Raw genomic sequence first — 24,783 nt, 5'->3', positions numbered from 1 at the left:
AAAGGTGAGTATCATAAACAAAGCTAGAGCACCAAGTGAGAGACTGAGGTAAAGTCTTCCAAGGCCGATCAGATAAAGATTAAAGGATTAAATCACATCACAACAGACTGAACGCGAAAGCAGTTCTGTGAAGACTCAACACAGGTTTGTTCCAGAGAACGCATTTAGCAAAACAGACAAGGTGGACCCAGTGACCCATGACAACTTTCAGAAATAATAGAGAAGGTGATACTTACTTCAGGGCTCTGTTGCTGTAAGGTGGCCAGCTCCCTTTGGTAAAGATCTGCAGCAAATGTATAAACCTCTGGTAATTGGGCCTCTGGATTCATCATTTCTGCCACAGTATTCTCAGCATCACCCATTCGAATTGCTGCATTAATTTTGGCTACTGCTGCCAGTTCTAGAAATTCAAAGAGCATAAAAAATAAGGAGAGCAGATAGTTGAGACTCTCATAATAACAGCACTTTCATTTTACTCAAATGGAGTAAATTTTTCATTTTACTTATCTGGAGAAAGAATATTACCCAAACTGCAGGGAAAGAGACAAACTCTCAGACCCATACACCCCCTACACTAGTTAGCTAGTCTTCCATTACTGAAGACCATTAAAACACACAATGCTCATATTTAATCCTAGTTCAACTTTTTGTCTGGTTATCAAGGGACTGTTTTACCATTTCAGTATTCTGACAGTAAGAAGCCTCATTGCAAATTTTTGGGTGAATCATACAGATTTTCTCTTCCTCTCTACCTCTATCCTGCTCAAGGCAGTAACACAGGCACTCCATAGTGGGTACATGCTGGCTAACTTAAAACTCTGCAAGAGGATAAACAAATGTGGGCATCCATGCCTAACAAGTAAGGTACTTCGAAGGCAGATGCCTACTTAATTCGGCATTTGCTATTTTCCTCTTGTATTCTAAATCCTCTCTCCTCCAATCTCTGTTACTCTCCTTTCTACCTATCACAAAATGAATTGCTCATGCACAGTAAGAGAGCTCTGTGTGGTCTCAGAAGCATCTATCAAAAACCAATCAGCAAATGATCTGATTTTATTTGCTACCTGATATTCAGAAACAGTAATGGTTCTGTAGCCCAGTGTGAATGATCAGCAGATAAACCTATCTTTCACATCTCTTGGAGCAATCCAGATTTTCTTCACAGATCCACAGTATAAAAATTCATAAAAGTATTCTATAAAAGAGGGTTTTTAATATGGATGCGAAAATTCAATGTTTCTTAATTCAAATTAATGTTTTAATGCTGTTATCTCCAGCCATGTTGTAAGAGCTGAACAAAAGACACTGCAAATAATTAGGGCAACCAACTCTCATGTTCTTAGCAGCTGTGAAGTACTTAAAGAACATTCACAATGACCATTCATAACAGACCCAAATACTGTGCTGCCTCATGGTCTTGATCACACCCACAGTAACTTTGCTACAATAATTTCTGCTGATCCTTACTTTGCTGGTACTGCTGTGCTGCCCTGTTAGCAGCATCCACTCCCAACTGCAACTCTTCTTTCTGCAGAGGACCAGCAAGACCAGCCTAAAGAAAAACCAGAAACTGTAAGGGTGAAACAATGCCAAGTTAATTTCAATTACCTCAATGAAAATACTGCACTTGAACTTAAACTAGAAAGACTATACATACGGAAATCAGAAATTACTCACCAGATTCTCATTTCAGATGCTGAAAGGTTGCATGTGCACAACCTGATCTTTTTTTATATCAGAACTGCAGTCCCATGGACATAGCAATAAAAGGCAAGACTGCCACCAAAGTGATAACATATTTAACACAAAAGGCACAACTTTGATGGAAATGGCTCCCTGTATATGAGCTGTGTGCGGGAGTGAGACTACCAATTGTGCAGTTTAGCATGAAAAATCTATTAAGTAATGTTGTGTTTTACTTCTGAGCAACTATAGGGTTAGCAGAACATCAAAATGGACAACATGCAACTTTGGCTTATACATACACGCTTCTTGGACTATTATGATACTATACAAATACAAATAGAAAAGAAGACTGAGTAACTAGGGGGATAGGAGGACTTAAATAACCTGGGTAGCATCACAGAATCACTGAAGCTGAAAAAGACCCTTAGGATCATTGAGTCCAACCATACACCTAATACTGACAAATCCACCACTAAATCATGTCCCTAAGCACCATGCCTTCAAGCAGTCTATGACAGTATTCTCCACAGTGAAAGTTAGTTCAAGCTTATCTGACAGGTGTTTATAAAACACACATATTCACATTATTTGGCCACTGACAATAGCAAAATGAGGGAGGACACATCTTAATTTTAATAATTCTATATACACATAAGTTGGTAGTTTAAGGTTTGGTCTATTGTATGTACACCTACACACAAACATACTGGCCTTTCACATGCAGAGATAAAGCCTAAATAAGAGGCTTACTGAATGCTTCCATCTCTTTAACATTGACTTTTTCTAGACAACACTAAACTGTAATGCAGGGATATACCAAGTGATTAGTACACAGTTGTATGGGGTGAAAGGCAGAAGCAGGGGAAAACCTCACAAATCAGGGTAATTACACTTTTCCATACCTCCTGTTTCTGTTGTCTATCACTCAAGAACTGCTTGAAATACCAGTCGCAATTTTCTCGTAGTAATCCTTTAAGTCCCAGGGCTGGTGTTGCCAAAGCTTCATACAGTGCTAATGCATCTCCTCGTTCCAAAGCCAGGTCAATCTTTGATATGGCTGCGTGTGCTAGCAACAGTAAAACAGAGTCTTGAGAAAGTCCCATGGATTACACAGCCTACCGCTCAGAAAGGAATATTCTTAGACCTAATAGATAGCAAGTTAGGTATGTAATCCAAAAGAATCAATTATGAAGTCAATTATGAATTATTAGCCTGAAAAACAGGGTAATGGTTGGAAATGGCATGCGCTATCCAGGATGAAGAATTGAAGGGCCCAGCAACATGAACAATCCATTTCCAAAAGGAAGGATAACAGAAGTAATAGTGAATTAGGCTTACAATTATGTACTAATAATGACTAAAAAAACAAAACAAGACCAAAACCAACTAACAACAACAAAACCACACAACTGAAGAAAACCAAAACACCCCACCACCAAAACAACCCACAAAAACAGGGGAGCTGCCCTGAAATTTTGTCACCATTACAGAAAAAGAGGAGCACAGGTATAATTTTGAAGTACTCTTTTAATTAAAACTATTAGTATAACATTACACTTACTGTTCACTTTATTGATGTTTCCCTGAATCTCAGCTTGAGTCAGAAGTTCTTCATACACATCTCTCTCTCTATCTGAACTTTCTGAGGCAATCTGAAGACGAAATAAAAACTAATCAGAGTTTCTACAGCTTCTTTCTCCCTTACAGACCTTCTAACTGAAAAGGTCAGGAAGGGTAAGTGTTGACCCATATAGAGCTGTGATAGGCCATACATACACTACCTCTACACAAGCAAAAATAAGTCCTAGACATAAATACATTTGGAGTAACTATAGTCAAACTCTGATACAGACAGCTTAGAAACATCTTATTTCAATCTAATGGCTCTACTGAACACACAGTAGAGCTCCAGAACATAGAAAGCAGTACAGGCATGTGTTATACAGTGTTCTAAAGCAACATGGACCACTTCCACCATCAGTCACTTTTGCTCATCATTTCATTGTTAGGAAAACGTATCTATGAAAACAGAAGGATGCATTCCCAACATAAAAACGCTGACAGGAATTCTGTATCTATGTGGTCCACATTTCAGACAGTTAAGCAGACTAACGCAGCTAACTGTTGCCTGTTTTCTGCAAGATAGGTTACTGGGGAACGTAATAGAATGCCACGAGGAGTAAATCCACCTAAGACCACACATACATGACCTTAACACACATTTGGCAAATTCCCCACAGTTTACACTGCAATACAACACGCATGCAAATGGTTTGAAAGAAGAACTGAACTACCCTATTTTTAGCATTCTCCATTTTGTCTTGCTTTGCTCTGTAGAGGGTGGCTTGGTAAGTGGATTCCAGTTGATCATCCAGATTTATTAGCATGGCATTAGGGTTCTTCATTGCTGTAAGAGTGTCAGCTGGAACCTGACGGTCAATTGCTTCATTAATGGCAATTACAGCAGCATGCACTGAAAAACAAGCCAGTCTGCCAGTTACTCCCAAACAAAACAGCATTGTTAAAAATCAAGAAATCCATAATCCCTTTTTTGAAAAGAGCAGAAAAACTATCTGCAAATTAACTGGAAAACAAAAAGAATTATCAAAGTATCTCTCATTTCATCATGGCCTTGAGTTGTTGAAAAAAAACAGCAGCCTACTTTCTAGTTACAATACTTTAAGTAGTCAAATCATCATCCTCCAGAAAAAAGAAAAATATACACATGAAATAATAAAAACATCTTCCCAGTTTTCGAAAAGGCCTATCAGAAAGACTGTACTAGGCTTAAAACCTGCAGCATTAAAACCAAGACTTAACTGATCTGCTGATTTGAATAAGCAAACAAAATGCCATTTTTCCTTACATGCAGCTTCATCCACAGAAAGTTCATTTGCAAGAATTCCTCCAATCTTGCTGAAGGCAGGCATCTGAATACCATACTTCTCCAGTTCAAGCCTCATATTACTGATTTCCTCCTCTGAAACATACGTTAAAATAGTGTTACATGGCATTAGCAATGCATTAACATTGTTGCACTAACTGCTGCTAAAAAAAATAGGACACCTACAATAGATGACAATTACTATTTAAATAATACTTTGAATGTAACTCGGTAAATGAAACAAAATAAACGAAAATGCCAAGACACTTTGCACACCTTCCTAAAATCTACATTTCTCCCAGAAACTTGTACAGGAGTATTCTGTAGTTTTTCTCATAAGAAAACAATGCAAGAACTCTCATGAGGAGCTGGAAACCAACTCTATTCTGAGGTACCTCAACTGTGGTTGCCAACAGGTCAGGAAAACACACAGGCAGTAGTTTAAGATTTTCTTTTTCCCCAGAAACAGGCTTCACTGAGAGAAGCAAATGCAGTGTGTCAACACGTGTGGTTGCTAAATACCATACAACTCTAAAAGATAGCTAATAGTTCAGCATTTTGTAAGTACAACCAACAACCAATTTGCAGGGAAATAAAGTTTATACACCTTTTAAACCAGATACGTGCCCTTGGGCAAGAACCTCACTAATGCAAAACAGAATTTGACACTTTCACAAAATTAAGGAAGTGAAACTTTGAGGAGGTGTGTGGACACACAACTTTGTGCTGGCATCGCCTGCAGCAGATCAGCTGTCAAATACTTCTTCAGATTCTAAACTGTCACAGGAGGTCAGAACCATGTACTAAGTTCCAAATTGAAAATTCTCCTAAGGAGATGGATGCAAGGCTTAAGTATCTTACAACAGAGACAAAAGAGTTAAGACATTGTTATTTGTGAAATAAATGATTACAGAACCGATGACTATCTAACTGCCTGGCTCAGAAGCTGGCAAATGAAGTCTCTTTTTCTTAAATTACTAAAACTCCTCACAGCCATTAATTTATAATTTATTTACATTAAGGATATCAACAGCAACAATCCTTTAATTGACCCAAACGTAACTGACCTAGAAGGGTATGGGATAAAGACTTTTACTTAAGTGCTGGGTTTATTTTACCTGTGAAGTCCACCTTGCCATACAAATCCTGAATTTGGGGGGCAAGACCCAGTTTAAAAAGGTACAGACTAGAAAAGAAAAGAAGCAAATAATTAGAACTAGTCATTTTTCCTTACGGTGCTGACAATGATACAGTTTTAGGAGATATAAATTCAAGGAGAGGTAAGCCAATATAACAGCTGATAATCACCAAGAGAGTGTGCTGACTCTTCTCTCCCCACCTCAGCAGAATGTAACTGGCCCACCACTATGAAGTCATTACAGAATGGTTGAAGCTAGAAGGACACTCTCAAGTTTGTTCAAGCTCCCTTTTCAAACCAGGTCACATAGTATCAAGTTCCCCAGGATCATTTCAGATGGCTTTTGAAGATCAAAGCAGTGGAGACCCCACATTTCAGAGCAACCTGTGCCACTCTTTGGTCACTCTCACAGACAAAGGAAGCATTTCCTGATGTTAAGAGGGAATCTCCTGTGGTTCAGATAATGCCAATTGCCTCTTGTCACACTATGGGACATCACTGAGAAGAGCCTGGCTTCACATCTTCATCACCTTTGCATCCTCCCTTCAGATAGCTGCACACATTGTTGAGAGTCTCCTGGCACTATATGTTACATAGGCTGAATAGTCCCAACTGTCTCAGCCTATCGTGATAGGCGAGATCCTCTAGTCCATTAAGCATCTTAGTGACCGTTCCTTCAACTCTCTCCAGCTTGTTTGTGTCTCTCTAATGCTGGAGAGCCCAGAACTGGACACAGGACTGCAGGTGTGGCATCTCCATTCACTAGGCTGATCTGGCTTACTCAAATGGGGTTAATGTATTCACCCACGGCCTGATGAGAAATGGAATCACTACAAAGGAGGGATGAACCCACACAGCTGCAGAAAGATGGGTCTGGGAAAAGAAAAACAGCTCCTACTTTTTGCCTGTCATGCTAGCTCAACAGAGATCACAGAATCACAGAAAAGCTTGGGTTGAAGGGACCTTAAAGATCATCTACTTTCAATTCACCCTGCTTCCACAGGCAGGGACACCTTCCACTACTCCCAGGTTGCTCCAAGTCCCATCCAACCTGGCCTTGAACACTTCCAGGGATGGGACAGCCAAAGCTTCTCTGGGTAATCTGTGCCAGTGCCTTACTATCTTCTTGGTTAAGGAATGCCTACTCTGCCTCAGACAGCAGAGAGGGTGGGAACCAGAATGAAAAGGTAGTAATCTCAACATACTTGCCTGGCTTTTTTCCTTCAGAATCTAATTTGGCCATTGCCCAAGGCAAAATATTGGCTTAATGGATCTTTGCTGAGCTGATGAGATTGTTCTGCTAGAAGATTTGCCCTCATCCAGCCTTCAGTTCAGCTCTATCTCCTGTCACCTTTCAGCTTTGCAGAAAGATTTCAGAAGCAATGAGATTTCTGTCTAGTACTCCTTACCTGAGTGCATGAATACAATAGATACAGCGTGGCATGTTCTTGCGATCATAGATATCTGTCGTTTCTGGGTAGAATATCTAAAGATAAAACAAAGGTAGCAGTCTGAATTATATTCACTCTATACAGCCAAATCACATCAGCTCAATTCTTCCACATTACATGAGAGAAACAGCTCATGGAACAAAACTCTTCAAGCTTCTCTGCCCTGGACCAACGTTTCTCCTAACGAAGTGTCAGTGCTTCCTTTTGTTTCCAATATCCAAATCAGAGCTCCCCTTTTCCTGCCAAGTTCTACATATGGGAATGGGCAAAACCTTTCTTTTGTGTGTGCACCAAGATACTGACTGGGTCATGAGGTATTAACAAGGACTTCAGTGAAAGACAAAGGATGAAAAAAAAGACTTACAGAAGAAGAGAGAAAACATAATTTTGTTTGGATTAAATGTGGTTGAGAAACAAGAGGAGAGACAGTTTCAAAGGAAAACTGGAAGCCCAGACCAGCACTCAGTTTTCCAGAATTTTCCGGAAACCCCAACCAGCACTGAGGTGCTCTGCATACTATATTTTCAGTTAGCTGGACCCGAAAGCTTTCAAACACAAAGCCCTTCAAAGTTTAACAAATGACGTTTCAACTATTTCAGAAGTCCTGATTTATTGTAACATAATAAAGTATGTTATTTTACAGCTATTTGAAGGTTCCTTGCTGTTGCCTGCAAGCACAAAATAGCATTGCTCTTTCCGTAAAGGCAAGAGTAACTGAATGACTCTTAATTCCACAGCATCAGTTCCCTGGCTGTCCTGCATGGCAAAATACTTAAAGCACCAGTATCTCTAAACCCCAGCCCAGTTTCTTCAACATCTTCTCACACATTGACTTCCACCCAAAGCTCACTTGCATCTGAAAATCTTACCTCACACCTGGCACTTAATGTCTCTCTGTCTAAATCCCTCACTTCTTTTCACCTAACCACCCTAACAGCTTATTTCAGTATTTCCTAATAACAAATGTGTTTCTGTAAGATCATCATAGATCCCAGGAAAGCTCAACTAGTAAATCACAAGTTATTTAAAAATCTTTGCCAAAAACGAAGTGTTCAATGTGCAAGTACATATGCAAAGAAAACATGCATCAGATTAAACTACACAATGCCAGTTTTGGTGAGACTATGCATAACATGGCTACAAAAAAACTTGACTATCAGCCCAATGCTACCACAGTTCCTTGTATTTTCAGGGCAACTGTGTTTATTAGCTCCAAGAAGTTTATCTGGCCATTTCTCCAGTCAAGTCAATCATTTATATTTGATTAAGCCACACCAGGAACATTTCAACTTGATGTGAAAATTTAATAGGAAAGTCTGAAGAAACAGAGAACATAGTATTTTCAGTTGTGCTGCTACGTTTAGCATTGATTTCTAAAAAAACTTTCACAATCAAACTGTATCCTGGATACTGCTTGAAAGAATGCATGGCAAGAACAACATATTGCAGATATTATGGAAGATAATTAATATCAGGGATATGGTACACAGGGATAAATTATTTTGTTCCTAGTCATTCTCACACATGTAGCAGAATGAAATCTTTGAGCAAGTTTTAGGAGAGAGTTTCTACAGGGACACAAATCTAGAAATTTAAGAATTAATTAGAGTAAGTGTGCTGATTTTTTTTATAACAGCAAATGCTTCCACAGAATGCAAAGCTTTTCTGAGATTATTTATTTATTTGGATGTACAAGACAGAAGTTACCTTGGGGAGACCAATCTCAGACATGGCATTCAGCCACTGGATCACATTATCTGTGTGTCGGAAGTGGAGACCAGTTGCCTGAAATAAAAATTAGCAGAAACAAAAGGGAGGGCACTAAGAAACAAAATATCACAGTTGTCAAGAACAGCGGTGAGTTTCATTAACACAGATAGTGAAAACAGCACTTTTGCAGGAAAAAAGTCTGAAGTCTTCTATAAACATTTATATTGACTGTTTACGACAAATTATTTCACCTAAGTGCAAGCTTACATATAAAGCTAACAGTCCACCCACCCCCTCATCTAACCATTGTTCTAGATTGAAGGCAGAGTTTCTCAGGTAAGACTAATACAAATTAACTTTATGTTTATTTTCTCACAGTATCTCCAAGTGTACATATTTCCCTTTTAGATGTCTACCTAAAGAAGTATCCATGGTCAACAGCACTCACCTTATACCTAGTCTGTTCCCTGTCATAGATTTTCTTCACAGAAACCACTTTAGGGGAGAAAAAGTTTCCAAGTTTTGCCAGGTAGACTCCATTTCTCAATCCTTCTTCCAGCTCGGTTGTGGCAGGAAGCTCCTCATTCAAACAGGCCTCCATCCATCTGGAAGTGCAAATACAACAAAGCTGGTCACATGAGTACATTTCTAATTTGTGAACACAATCCCATGACAAACAAGTCTCATGCTGCTGCTGTCATACTCAAGCATACTATTCGCTTAGCACTAGGGGCTGAAAACCGATAGAACACTAACACAGAGTCTGCATCATTAAAATGCTAGTCAGTAACACTTCAGAGAAAATATTAAGGAGAAGAGTTCAGAGCTCATCAGCCAGTTTCCAAAGTAATTAAGACACTATCTCATCTTCATGTTTATCCTTCAGCCCACGACTTAAGTTTGTACTGCTCTACACATAGCGTGGCCATCCTATCCTTTTAACTAACTAAATCTTCCCCTTGTACAGGTTTATCTCACAAGCATTTCTTTACTCTTATTAAGTATTTGCTAGTTATTTCAGGACTTTGTGCCACTTACTCAAGCTCTTTCACAGGGAGGCCCTGCAATGTTCACATAATCATACAACAGTTTGAGTCAGAAAGGACCCCTCAAGGCCTATTCCATTCCAATCCTCTGGTATAAGCAAGTACACCTTCCACTAGACAAAGTTGCTCAGAACTCCATCCAAGACTGGTCCTAAACACTTACAGGGATAGGGCAAGCCACAATTTCTCTGGGCAAGCTGTGCCAGGTGCCTCAACACCCACACAGTAAAGAATTTTTCCTTTATATTGAATCTAAACCTACCCTCTTTCAGTTCAGTGATGATGTTCTCAAGTCTATCTTCCTATATATCTTCTCCCGCCCTACTATTATGTTTCAAGAACAGGGGAAAAAACACGGAACAGGCATTCCTCTCCTCATAATTCATTTTCCCTTATATTGTTGCCTTCCATCTCATGTAATGGTATCACGGATCTCATGATAAAAATAAAGACTACAGTAAAACATTTTGAAAAAAAATCACTGTTTTCAAAACAGGGGTGCACCTTGATATTTTTTCTGTACAAGCTACTGGAGGCTGTAAACTGCAAGCTCAGCTACAGCTTCACCTAAAGATGACCTGCTACCTGACTGCTCTGGTCCCTAAAAAAGGAACCTGCACAACCACAGGCCACTTTCTAAATCATGCCTCACTTGCAGCTGAACTCTACAGCTCTTGGACCAATTAAGATCACAGAATGGCAACTTTCAAGACAACAGGGGTCCAAAATAGCAACAGTCTATACTACAAAACAGAGCTGAAATTATCATGTAAACAAACTTAATAATTGGGTTTACAGGGATGATAAGCCCACATTACAGGCACTGATCTGAAACACAAGCAGTAGATGATCCTGCTTCAACCCAGTGCACTTTAAATCCCAAACGAGACACCATTGCACTGTGGACTGCAGCCTGAGCCCAGGAAAAGGGTGGGGCTTGCAACCCAAAGCAGGACCTGGAAAGTAATGTTTACCAGGAAGAAAAGGTTTCTGGGAACACCTGGCTAAGATCTATACAAAAGCTACAAAAAGAAACTCAGTTTTTCTTAAAACTACTGTTTTTCCAGGTTTTGCTGTTTTCCTCTCAAAACTTAAGTCGCTCTTGAATATTAAGTTCTAGAAAAATGCACATACTAACTGAGTATGTGATAAACATGACATAAGTTTAAAAATTCTGGACCATTATCAAAATTATACTGTCACTTGCATGCCACAAACCATTAGAACCAAGGATTCCTGAGAGGACAAAGAGCTACACAGATGCTGGAAGAATCCAAATCATAGCAACAGTTTTCACAATACCTTCCCAACTACCTCACCGGGAAAACAAAACAAAAAAAAATTTAAAAAAAAAAACATCCACTTATCCACTTCCTTCAGACTAGAAGACCTAAAGTAAGTAGAAAGGACGTGTGACCAAACAATTTAGTTAGTACCTTATGGAAGGACACAGAGGCAGTGAGTTTTGTCTGTCTCCATAATGAAAGACAAATGGCCCATAATTAGAACATAAGCTACCTCAATGTACTCATACCTGTTTCAACAGATTCCTAAGTGGGCGTTATTGCTTGGTGTGGCATTGGTTAACCATTTGCTAAGCCAAAGGACAAAGCTATGTTTTCAGAAAATATCATTCAGTACCTTTTATATTTAAAAGCTCACATACTTGTATTAACACCTGTCATCCTTAAAATGCAGAAATACATGTGGAATTTCCAGATGAACGAGACAAATACATTTCTCAGTGAGCAGGGAACCTGGCTGATGGGCAACAATCTCTACTCCTTTTCGACATTAGGCATTAGAACAATATGCCATCAATAAGCTTTTTGCAGAAACTTTCAATTATTTTCTGCTACTTCCGCTACTTGTTTCCACTATGCTCCCTCCCTCTCACCAGTACAGAAAACAATATTTAACTGAGATTTATTTTTTCAATCAAGTTTCATCACATGACTGCATAGATAACATTGGACTTACAATTTTACAGACGCTAGCTCTAATTAAAGTAGTAAGTGCACCTTTCCAATCAGTTAGTCATGCTGTTACAAGATCCCCCTCCTAGAAAAAGATTCTACAATACCTACATGCAGCTACTACCATCAACTGCAATTTAGCACCAGGCTTTCCTGACAAGACATGACAACAAAAAGGTAACATCAGGTATTGTTGGGCAGCCAGTCTTCAAGTAACATTGTCTTCAAGCTTTTAAAGGAAACATTGCTCTATTACCAAGGTCTGGGAAAAAAATAACATCATCATCTCAACTAACAACTTTTTTATACTCCCACAATATGGCATTATTGAGAGTTATGACAAATTTACACAAATGTGTCCTTATGTTTGAAAAGTATCATAGGTGTATTTCAACAAGAACTGGAGTTTAGACACAGCAAAAACTTAACACTGATCATGTGGCATACCTTTTGCTCTTTCACCTGTGAAGATGTTGAGTCTGGCTAAACCTGAGACAATTGAAATAGTGTGGAAAATAAATTAAAAGCCACTCTTTTCCTCTCAGACTGAATATAGACAAGCCTGAGGAAGTAGAACTAGCAAACCATCTCTCCAGAAACTGTTACAAATTGAATAAACAAAAATACTAGAGCAGAACATTTTAAAAATGGACAGAGCCTCTAAGGAAGGCTGCTCATTTCATGACAGGACTACCATGCAGTCTGTTCCAGTACAAAAAGAAAACAGAGCACGGCATACAAAACACAGAAGGCACCAATAGTTGGAAAAAAGTGACTTTATCCACCCATGAGGAAAGCTCACTTCTTGGTCATCATTAAGTAGCAATAATTCCCAAGTAAAACTAATTATTTGAAGGGGCCAGAAATATAAATAACATTTTCTAACCTTCAATTGTCCTACCATTCCAAAATAATGGACTTTCCTTTTTTACACAGATCTAGCCAGGGACGTTTTCCAACTCTGAGATGACACAGCAGCCCAACACACCATCTAAGTCTGCACCTGGTGATCAGTTCCACTGTGCAGATCTCAAGAGTGACATTATAATAATTCTAGTAAATAAGAACTCTAAGAAGATAAGGTACGTAAGCTTGACACATCACACTGAAGAATAACTGGTACAGTTTGTATGCGGGTCTGGTACCAACACTGTTGGTTGAAGCTCAGTTCCACATCCCATTCTGCTTACAGAATACCTCAACAGTTTCATTAGCAGGAAAGCTGCAAACAGAACTTCCATGTAAACTTCTGAGCCACTAGTTTGAGAGCACTGGCCACAGAGTTCCTGATCACAGGTCAGAATCATGTGAGTCTTCCCTTTGTAAGCATGTCAGTGCCACAGCAGTGCTTCTTTGCTTCCAGTGCTCCCCTACCAATTACGTTTCAAAAGGTCGTTGTCTTCTTCTTCAAGAAGTGTATGCTGCATTTCCCCCGGAGTGAGGAAACAGAGGTAGACTGGAGAGGCACAGACCTTAACTCTCTTTCCAGGCGTATATATGACTGTTAAGTCTCCAATCTTTGTAACACTGTCTGTATACCATACCAATGTATTTTAATTAGGAAAATACAAGCCTACCTAAACCTGTGCTTTACCAACATAGTCAGGCTTCCTTGAACAACTCCTTCTTACAACCATGAAACAGGCAGGCTGTTTGCCCAAAATCACATTCTTCAAAGACATTTTCAACACGTGATTTCCATGCACATGCTCAGACTGTGAATACAGTTCTCGAAATCAGGTCATTTTTGTGCACTTTTGAAGTGCCTGAAGCATCAATAAAATCAACACTAGATACCTTTGTGGTATAACTCTGTCAAGTATCACAGTGCTGATGCAAAAGTTCCTAAAGTAGTCTAGTCTAGGCTAAAAAAAAAAAAAAGCACAAAACATATAATAATACTTTTGCTCACAAGAAAATAAATGAAAAAATTGTTCTTGATCTGCCAAAGTTGATATGAAAACCTGCAGCAGTAAAAACCCAAATACAATCACGTACTTCAGTTTTCAGTAGTTAATTAACTAGTTTCACAATTCCAGGACGGCTACATTTTGAGAATTGAAGGACCTGTAACACGATCAACCTGCCCCTGTGTTGAAAACTACATTTATTTGTGTGGAAAGTAGTTTGTTTCACAGGATTTCTGACATACAGTAAATAATATAAATCTCCTTACGTAATAGTTTGTGATAGCATCTTATTCATGTGACTGCTGTAACAGGAGAATTTGGCAAGAATCTTAAAGATGGCAGAAAACACACATGAGGTCAGAACTCTCTGACAAATGGAGTTTCAGTGATCACGGTATAACCATCTGTCAGAAGCTGGAAACGACACAGTGAATAATGCTGGCCTGCCATTTAATTCCTACGACAAAAATGACAAATTATGTCATGCAATGACTTACAGAATACTAAGCATTCCACTCAGAACAACAAAACCTCAATAAAGAAAAACTGTCTCACTTTCCCTAACTCCCCAATGGATTTGCTCACCCTCAGGGTCCATATTTGCATAACACATAAATTAGCACCCAGCACTGGCACCATTTAAAGCGATATCAACTTCTGCCTGAGAACTCATCCTACAGAAACAAGGCTCACAAAAGAAGACTAAGGGACACCATCACATTCCAGACAGCAGGTGTCCAATCTAAAGGAAGATACCAACAATACTTATTTAGAATTCCACTCTTCAAAGATCATAATCACATCCCATGGAAGGGTGGGGGGAAGAGGAGCACAGGAAGGCTTTCACAGTGGTGGAACAATCAACATCCTGGGAAACAAGATCATCATCAAGAGATACAATGTTCAAGATCAGTCCCTTAAAGTCTTCCTAAGCAGGTATATATGAAATCACACTTTTCTCAGAGGACTTTGCTCATATTAGTATGACACATTGTCAGGTACCTTTACAACCATTAAAATTACACCAGTAATTACCATAAAACTGTCAGGATTGTAATTTGAATTATTCTGTTGAGCAAGATGTGTTTACTAAAACACATGTGACTGCTGATTGGTCTATTTCTAACCCTCTATTTCTCTACCAAAAGCATCATTTTTAATTTCACTTTCAACTCAAATAACTGTGAAACATCTAATAAGCCAAAATAGAAATTTAAATCTTTGTCACTTGCCCCAGAAAAGAAAAAGCTCTTGCTCAAGCAGGAGAAGGATGATCAAGCTATCCACCCAGGAGAGGGTCATTACATTTGGCCCAACAAAGATCAGGAGGTCCAGGACCTGTTGTCCTGACATGGAGGGTGACCAGTCATCAAGTTCCATTCACATCTTCTGCACACTTTCTCAGCCGGCAACCAGATGCAGAATTTACAGGTTACAGACAAGGATAAACCTTTCCATACCCTTTGACAGTAAACAACAATGACTACTCTGTGCAATATCATCTCCATGATTCACCAGCATTTGTTCACTATGCTCTGCCTCCAAAGGGGGTCTAGTGAAACCAAATGCAAACATGCTGGGATCTGGATGACTAGCAACTAATCCAGGCATTGTTAAAGACAAATCATTCCAACTGTTGCACATGGTGCCTTCACATCTAGATGCTTCTGTTTGTGATCATTCAGCCCTTCTTCTAATGCAATTCCCCAGAAATGTATCAAGGAAAAGATGCATGGCTGCTATAGCACCACAGCAGAGGAAAAAGCGATGAGAGCAAAAAGGCAGCAGCCCTTTTTTTTTCCCCCAACAGTACCTGCATAAACCACCCGAAAGAATGTACAAAACTATGGCTTAAAAACTTTTTCACTGCTCACTACTGCAACACCACAGGTATGGCATATTTTTGACTAGTCATACTATTCATTTTATTGAAAGATGAGGATTCCCATACTCCAGCAGATCATTCACATGTAGAGGCAATCTCAAATATTTTTAGTGCAGTTACAAATGTAGACTTGGCAGGCATTCTCACATATGGTTAGGAAGAGAAAAGTTGGAAGACAGCCTCAGCTCTTCATCCAGTTCACCTGAACAAGGGCATTAGACAACCATGGAAAAAACCCCAACAAAAACTTCTCCTCAAAATAACTCATTCTACCAACTTTAAACAAATCAAGGAATCACCTCAAAAGATGAAAGATCTCTCAGAGAGTTAACAATGGCAAAGTAAAATAAATTTATCACATCAGGAGTGTTCTCCTCCAGAAAAGTAGGTGGATATTTACATGCCTTTCAGTAAGGTTTGTACAGACGGAGAGCTAGGAAAACAAGTACTACCCACAGCTAAAAGAACATTCTCATTATCCACACAGGCAATTTCAGTTCAAAGATACAAAAAAGCAAGAAATTAATGAGTAACATTATGTCAGATTTTTCCCAGTGATTGATGTACTCTTCCTGGCAACATGCAGCTGAACCAAAGACAATACTGATATTCTGTCATTAAACTCTTTCCCTCTACCGCTCCCCATCTCCTTAAAAGTAAATATGAGGTTCCTCTTTGCTCCCTTGCAAACTGCCATCAACCTGTAAAAATTCCCTTAGTTGCTCTTGCTGATGAGGATACTACTGCACTTGCCATGTCTGCCAAAAAAGATTGGTCATTTGTCCTGGAGAGCTTTCAGATGAGGACCAAGCCCACAGTCAAGAGGAACATAATTATCAAACACACAGAAATTTTTTTCAAGATAATTGCCTTGATCACTTAGCATTAGAAACTAAATAGGCCTAAATGCTTGGAAGCTACAACATCACTGAAGTTAAACCTCCTCAAGACCAACTTGATTTCTTGTAAATAAGGGTTATTTAGAAGCACTCCACAGTACTTGATAGCAGAGAACTGTTAGTAACATCTGTTTGCTTTGGTTATTTTGGGCTGCTCTCTCCTTACATTATACACAGTACTCCTTCAGAAAGCACCGTCCAAAAAGAAAAATCCTGATCTCTGAACAAAGAGTAGTTTCTTCCCTCCTGGCCTGCCTTTCGTTACCATTTCCAATGAGTCATAAAAGAAGTATCCGAAGTGAGGCAAAGATGGTGGTACTCCACCACTGTTCTTTCTGTACCTCTCTCCACCCACTTCTCAGAAAAATATAGTCCTGAATGTGCATTCCAAGCCACTTCCAGTCCAGACAGCCACTCCCTGCAACTGCATGAGGTCACACGAAACAGAACAGGATCTGTAGAGAAATATCGCAAGTCCAAACAGGAGCTGATAAAAGCCCAAATAAAGCAGTAAGAGGTAAAGTAGAAGTTACTTCAACTTACAGCCAGTGATAATAAAATATTGTCTAAGAATACTCCTGGATTACAATCTAACACAGCACTTGCATTGTGTTTGAGAGAAGCAGAAAACAAACAAAAAAACCCACCACAAAACAACACATACGAAAAAGCAACCCAAACAACCAACCCAAAAACAGTATCTGACCAAATCTGCAAGTAGAAACATTGATGAAGGATATTATAGTAAAACACCCTGACTTCTAGATAAGGACCACAAAAATTAGGTCTTGGGCTGCTTCTATTCAAGACAAATACATTCTTACCATTCTGTAATGAAGGCAACAGAGTATATTTTTCCAGTTTTATCTGCACTTCCACAGTTTTTCTATGAGATTACTATGATTTGGAGACAGGGTGGGGGGAAAAAAAGTAAAGCAATCCAAATAAACAAACAAGAGAACATGAAAGTATTAAACAACACTTACTAATAAAGCCATTTTTCTTCAAGAATGAGGCATCTGACTCACACAGAGTAGAGGAATCCCTCTATTCACAATCTTCATTTTAACTCCAAATTTCATTTTAGTCTTTCACAATCTTGAGCAACTTAGTTACACTCTGCTTCCCTTTCTCCAACTACCAAGAATTCCTTCCTGTTTCACAAGACTATTGCACATTATTAACTGAAATAAAAAACTACTAAATAACAATAGAAAAATAGTGACAGTCGAAGAAGACCAATCAAATAACATGCTGGAATACCATTAAATAAGTACAAATTATTCCTCTAATAATGCTTCTGATGTATGGTCATTAGCAGACAGGTCTTGCAAACAGCAATAAATTGCTATAAATAAAGTACAGAAGTACCCAAAGTTACACTGCACATGGGCCAACACATCAGACAGATCAGAAATTCATACTTTTCTAAATTTTTTATTTCAGTATGAAATTAGGTGCTAGCCAATTATCATCCTACCTTCTTCTAACATTTGAAAAAAACCCACTTTAATTGTAGATTCCATATCTGTTGCTCGGTTAAAGGGCTAGGAAGCCTCTAACAATGCTAATGCAATGCTAATCAGCATGTTGTTAATCACATGATTTTAGTTGTCTTTATGTTGTAGAAGAAAAAAAAATACAAACTACAGTGTTTGAATGCAATACTATACTCTAATAATATAACACGACTACGGGGAAGAGGAGAGGAATCACCAATTGCTGTTTTTCAGCTGCCTCCCACCCTGCCTTGGCTACCATCACCTTTACAACATTCACCTTTTCAGCTCCTGAATGTGACACAGAGTATACCAGCTACCTTCCTCTGGTCTTAGGTCCTCCTCTTCTCCTTAGAGATAAAACTTCCAATCTGACATTCTCTCACCATGAAGAAAGATTATTACCCCTCTCACAGCTCAGAGGGACTGTAATCAATAGTACAAAAAGGCCACATTATAACTAATTCAGATGCTACGCCTCAGTTACGCTACTGACAAAGATGTCAAATATGGAACATCTCAGATCAAGGGCATTAATTTCAAACACACTGATCTCTTATAGTTCTTGTTTAATTGCTTCTGTTAAATAAACTCCTTAGCAATGAAGCAGCCAAGAGCCTTCTTTTAGACTGTACTAGTAGCAATAAATAAAACTCGAAAGAAAATTTACAAAATAACTTGTCAGGAAGGAAAAAAATCCTGGAAACAGACAGTGAACTCAAGCCTTTGCTCTCCCTTGTACATCTTAATAATTAAACTCAGAAGCCTGCTCCCCTCCTGGAGCAGATTTATCTTTAACTCTTATGTTAAGTGATTTAATCTTTAACTCTTATGTTAAGTGATACGGCCTTCTCTATAGGAACCAGGAACTCCCACTCACATATACATGAATAGCCTGTATGCCGCTAAGCAAACATGGGTTATGTGTTGAATAAGGGTTCAGGCTCTCCAAGCAGACCTTCCACTTGAAAAATAAGTGCTCCAACTGCCAAGGTAGATACAAGGGAAGCTGAACACCACCACTTACATTTTGAGCAGCACAGATGTTTCTTCATTCTTTACAAAACATACTGGCTACCACTACGCATTATTTGAAACAACTCAATGCTCACCCTGAGACAAGAGTGAAAACTTCTTTTTTCTGACAAGATGCAGCAAAAATCAAATGCCCAGCTGCTCAACCTCATCAATATCAAGACAACACTCAGAAGCAGAGACAAGATCACTAAGAACTTCAGAGTCAAAGCTGATCTATTTAAAGAGTAAGTACCTACGACTAAGCAAGACCTAGATGAAAATATTAAAGCTGTTACTGTAAAGTGTATTTTTGCCTGAGGTTGGTTTTTGTTTGTTTTTTTTTTTTTGCAGACCTGGGCATGGAGTTCAAGTGAGAATCAGCACCTCCTCTAGCATTTACTCCAAGGCTGATGACAGAAAGAGCCCACAAGTGAAGGATCTGGGCCTCCTTCAGGCTTGAACAGTAACTACTCATCTCTCCCTGTTTGCCCCGCATTTGCTGCTAGACTTTGGATTCAAAGGAAAGGAGTTATTTTGAAACACAGTCAGATCTTACTTACTACTTCAAACTTCATTCAAGTCTGTATGGAAGGAAAATTATTATCTACCAGTAACTAAGCAGTCTCTGTGAACTTACAGTAGTGACAACTCTCATAAAGCACCTAAAGGACTACAGCATAAACTGTGTGCTCCCTGTCCCTTCAAAAATATACCATAAATTCTTGATAAGATTAAAGTCCTGGAATTAAATCCTTTATATTCTGCCAACAGTGAACTTGTACAAACTCAGTACTTCCTCCTCAGTAAAGTCACTACAGCTGAACAGGCCTGCCTTGCTCAGGAAGAATGACACAGATTTATACAAAATGTATCACCCAGCCAGGGAAAATTTTCTGTGTCTTAACCCACATCATCTTTTGAAGGACAAAGGGAGACTTAAGTGTTCACTGAGCCATGACAAAACACGCTCTCGGCTATGTCGAACATGCGTTTATGTACATCGCATTCCAATTCTTCACATACAACATATAGGATTTAATGTTTGCAAAGTATTTTTTTAAATAGCAACAATAGGACTTCAGGCATTCATTTTTAACACCAGTCCTTTTTCCTTCACAGCATCTACTGTGTTTTGATCATACTTTGAATTAATTGTCTGAATGAAGATACATAGTATGTTTGTATGCTTATTAAATGTGGAGATTACACACATGCTAGAAGACAAGAATAAGATAAAAGTTATTTCAATATTTTAAACAAAAAAGAGGAAAAATCTAATTCAGCAGGATTGAGTGAAGGGTAACACTTGGGAAAACATGATAGATCATCTAAATAAAAGATGAGAAAAAAAGTGTTGCAGAATACAAAATAATCATAGTGCTCTTTGTAAGCATGCCCACTAAGGCCCTGTTGGAAAAGTTCTCTCTTTTGGCAGTGAACTTCCAGAAAGACAACAAGTGCCCAGAAAGTAGTCCGAGCAATCCAGGGAAAAGTAGTACAGATCTATTAAATAGATGGATGCATGGAGAAATATGCAAGAATTGAGTTCTCAGTGTGCAAGGAATATACACTGCTACAACTTAAATTTGTAAAAGGTTTCAGTTAAGAGGAAGGGCATAACTGTTTTTCATGTGCACTGCTAAGCCGGGAGGCAATATCGCACCAGACATATACAAGTTAAGACAATGGGAAGTGATGCCTTTCCTTGGGTTTAGAATTAAGAGTCAGATGCAGTTAAGGGATAAAGGGCTTTTTATCTCGATATCAAATAAGGATTTTTACAGTGCAATAATTCACCAAAGTGGAATACGCCAAAATGCACACACACACAGTAGATCACATATACAATTTTAGGGACTTTGTAAATTAGTATATTTAAAAATTACGCTCCACTGAGAGGTTTAAATGAACAGTGTGACATTTTCTTATCTTCAAGTATTTTCCCCCAGATGGACTTAATTTTAGTTTACAGGACGTGTTTTAGAGGGGGTCTTGGTTTTTCAAGATACCATAAGGTTTTTCGGCCTCCAAGTGCAAGGCCTTCAGGATTTTTGGTCTTCTGGCTTAATAGAATACCAGGACCATGCTAAGATATTAGGCTTAAAGAATTACAAGTATGCATGTTAAGGGTATTGAGAATATACAAGTGGTATATAAAAAGAAAAGGTAAAAAATCATCACAGCATCAGGAGAACTCATCCAGTCCTAGGAGTAACGGAACAAACAGCTACAGAGTCCTTGTCATGAAGTCTTTGAGAACCTTAGAAACAGACATCAGAGGTCAGCTGGTTTTTTTTCAGGGAGGGAGGGAGTTTCTTTGATTTTATTGATTGGTTGTTTTTTTCTAATGAAACTATATAGCCACTAAGAAACTGAGACAAGAGGTAAGATGCATCCAAATTATTCCCTGTACCAAAGGTCACATCTCCTTTTAAAGCACCAGCAGTTTCAAAATTAATTATTCTCACCTCTTTGCTTCCTCCAGATGACAAAGGTATTCATAGGCTACATTCTGGCGTCGCCTTTCATCCATTTCCTCTGCTGTTAACCTCTCATTATCCAAGACAGCTGAAAAGAAACAAAACACAGCCCTCAGATGGTTGAAGACTGAATGTAATGGAATAGGCACATCAAAAATCAGATCCAACCTCTCCCACAGAAACTCATCACAGCTGGTTTTTTTTAATTCATAAAACTAAGGATCTGATGACTTTACAAGCAAGAGAAAACTCTCAATTTCCTTATCCTTGTAACATAAATTTGCCACATTCTTTCTTCCTGATTTCTCAAATTGACTGCATCCCTCTTACAATTTCTTAGAGATAATCCTTTATTTTCTTATTTTCTTCTAGCTTTGCCTTTGTCTTCCTCAAAAGCACATCAGTGACCACTTGTCCCTTCACCTGTCCTCCAATTTTGATAGCAAAAGATTAAGGAAGGACACAAATACATATTTACATCATATAATCCCTTCTACATCTTTATAGTCCACCTCTAAAAAAAAGGTGGAAATGCTACTCACACTCCCTATATGGAAGGGAATCATTCAGATTCCCAACTTGCATGCTATTTTCAGATCACGCTGAAGACCTACACAGGGGTAATATGCCTAAATCTTCTACATTCTGGGTGTTCAAAGCCTCAGTGAAAAAGTCTTCTCTTCCCATATTTACATCTCATCTCAAAAAAAGAAGAAAAACCCACACCTTTTCAGGTTTTATGAACCAAATTGACAAATAGGATATGTCTCATGTCCTGTTATTAAGTAAAGGACAGCTTATACCTAAAACAACTTCAACAACAATCTACAGTGCACTTTTTAGACCCCAGCAGGAGCACTGCATCCAGGTCTGGCATCCTCAGCACAAAACTTGCTAGAGCACGTCCAGAGGAAGGCAACAAAGATGCTCTGTTGGCTGGAACACCTCTCCCACAGAGAGGCAGGGGCTGTTCAGCCTGGAGAAGAGAAGGCTCCAGGGATACTTCACTGTGGCCTTTCAGCACTTAAAAGGAGGCTTAAAAAGGAAGAGAGTGATACTGATGGGACAAGGGGGAACAGTTTTAAACTAGAAGTGGAGATATTTAGACCAGATGATAGGGAGAAATTCTTGAACCGAGAAGATAGTGAGGCATTGGCACGGGCTGCTCCGAGAAGCTCTGGCGACCCCATCCCTGGAAGTGTTAAAAGACCAGGTCGGACCGACTGCCGCTCACAACATCGCCCCTCCACAGCACTACGTCTTCCTCCGCCGTCCATCATTTTTGACACGGTATCATAGCAGAGGCGAGCGCGCGTGTCGGACGCCAAGATCCTGCCTCTCCACAGCAAGCCCACGACAAGCAGCGAAGGCGAGCGATGGGAGCGGCGTTTCGCCCGGCGAATCGGGTGTGGTCGCCAAAATCGGCGGGAAGGCGGAAGGCAGGGCCGCCCCCGCCCCGCCCGCGGCGGACATCTTGGGCGAGGCGCGGGGCTCGCCCGCGGCAGACGACGGCGGCACAGCCGTGGGACGCCCCGTCGCTGCTCATCCACTGCCTTCTCCCAGCACTCCTCTCCCGCACGCAGGAGGACCGTCGAGCTTCGACGAGCTCCGGCGCGGCACGGCACCCATCTCGCGGGAGGCGCAGCTCGCCGGGGCCCGCGAGGAGAGCCGGCGGGGCGCACCGCGCCCGCGGGGCAGTCCCGAGCCCGGACCCCGCGGCTCCCCCCATGCCTGTGGTGACCCAGCCTCCCCTCCCAGCGCTGGACGCTGGAAGGCACGGACAGCTCGGGCTGGGCATTGCTTGGCGACCACGCGTATTCCCAGACCCCCGGGGTCCCGGTACTCACAGCCATAGTGGGGCCGAGACACGACCAGCCCGTCCACGTCCTCCGCCGCCATGGCGCTGCACTGGGCCGGGGCTGGCGAGAGCTGGGCGCGGCTGTTCCTCTTCCTGCCGCACCGGGTGTGGCGGGGGAGGAGTCGCCCCTCCGCGCTCTCTCTCCCTCTCCCCGCCCCAGCCGCACCCTCGGCGCCCCCGCCACTTTCGGCCGCCGCTGGAGAGAAACGATGGGTTGCGCAGTCCCCCTCCGGCCGGACCCAGCCCGCAGTCTAGCTCGTCCCATCCCGTAAACCTGAAGGACCCGGCTTGGCCGCCTTCTCTCTTCCCGGGGTCCCTCCCTCTCACAGGGCCAGCGCCCTGGCCCTGACTCTTCCTGTTAGCCTCGTTCCTAACAACCAGCTAAGCTCTCACCTAAATCCCAGCAGCCTATGCGGGACAACCCAGGTAAATCTGGTCATGACACACATCTTCTTACCCTCTCAGCCCTCCCAGCCCAGCCATGTGTGCCCAGCCCATGAGGGCCCCACTGTGCGCAGTGTGGCCTCATCAGCTCAGCCTCCACAGCCCAGCTGCCTCCCACACGCTGCTCTGCCTAAGCCCTCTTGTTCTGCCAGGTTCCCCAGCTGCACTGCCCTTCACAGTAGCAAAACCTGGCCTTGCTGGAAGCAGCCATGCCTTTCCATCTAAACATCTCTGCTGACCAAACCGTGGTAACTCACCTGAAATGTCAGCCACAAGTGGAAGCAGGGTGCCCCAAAACAGTAGCAATATCCAGCAGCACTGCCACAGGAGACTCACTGAAAGTTTCCTTCCCCTCAGTACATATTACTGTTGCTTTGCCAATTTCTTGTTCAAGGGTCAGAGCACTGGCAATGCCAGCCACCATGTGCCCATTTTAATTAGTCCCATGAATTTCAGTGCCAGGGCATACATTTACTACCTAAGCACACATTAAGTAATTTGGAAGACCAATAGCTTCTGTTAGGAAAAGCATCACCAGCAGGTAAGGGGAGTCAATCAATCATTCTCATCTTCCCAGCTGTGGATTCAGTTTCAGCTTCCCCAGTACAAGGGAATAAATTTCACTATACTTCCATAGACATAATGGAAGTATAGTGAAATTTATTAAGGGCTTGGAGCATCTGACATATAAGGAGAGCACAAGAGAACATGCCAAGAATCAGTGGGCAACAGACTGAAAAACATTAAAAGTCCCATTTCAACAAAATAAAAAATATTTGTTTTCTGAAGGTGATCCAACACTGGAACAAGTTACCTGGAGAAGTTGTGGAGTCTCTGCCCTTGGAGATAATTCAAGCCTAACTAAGCAGGCTTTGTCCTGGACAAACCTGCTCGAGTTCA

The 24,783-nt window shown here is 40.6% G+C and overlaps 1 protein-coding gene across 2 annotated transcripts in view; it reads right to left on the bottom strand.

Annotated features, from left to right (window-relative positions):
- The window catches only part of IQGAP1 (IQ motif containing GTPase activating protein 1), a 53,806-nt gene extending 30,148 nt beyond the window's left edge, over positions 1–23,658 (bottom strand). The window contains exons 1-12 of one of the 2 annotated variants that reach the window (XR_005629115.1): positions 23,429–23,658; positions 21,570–21,669; positions 9,318–9,474; positions 8,867–8,944; positions 7,118–7,194; positions 5,689–5,756; positions 4,553–4,666; positions 3,981–4,159; positions 3,248–3,338; positions 2,589–2,752; positions 1,468–1,552; positions 237–400 (exon numbers count right to left, since the gene is read on the bottom strand). Coding sequence is in view for 1 of the 2 variants with exons in the window: in XM_039722953.1 (XP_039578887.1) it covers positions 237–400; positions 1,468–1,552; positions 2,589–2,752; positions 3,248–3,338; positions 3,981–4,159; positions 4,553–4,666; positions 5,689–5,756; positions 7,118–7,194; positions 8,867–8,944; positions 9,318–9,474; positions 21,570–21,669; positions 23,429–23,480 (1,329 nt within the window). In the remaining variant the exon portion in view is untranslated. The remainder of the gene's footprint in view (positions 1–236; positions 401–1,467; positions 1,553–2,588; positions 2,753–3,247; positions 3,339–3,980; positions 4,160–4,552; positions 4,667–5,688; positions 5,757–7,117; positions 7,195–8,866; positions 8,945–9,317; positions 9,475–21,569; positions 21,670–23,428) is intronic. The other variant, XM_039722953.1, reaches the window with a different exon arrangement.
- Positions 23,659–24,783: the final 1,125 nt, after the last annotated feature.

Source organism: Passer montanus, unplaced genomic scaffold (genome assembly GCF_014805655.1).
Source record: "Passer montanus isolate IOZ18808 unplaced genomic scaffold, ASM1480565v1 scaffold5, whole genome shotgun sequence".
Classification (NCBI taxonomy): domain Eukaryota; kingdom Metazoa; phylum Chordata; class Aves; order Passeriformes; family Passeridae; genus Passer; species Passer montanus.
Note: the sequence above shows the minus strand (reverse complement) of the source record. Positions and strands in the feature narration are given on the sequence as shown.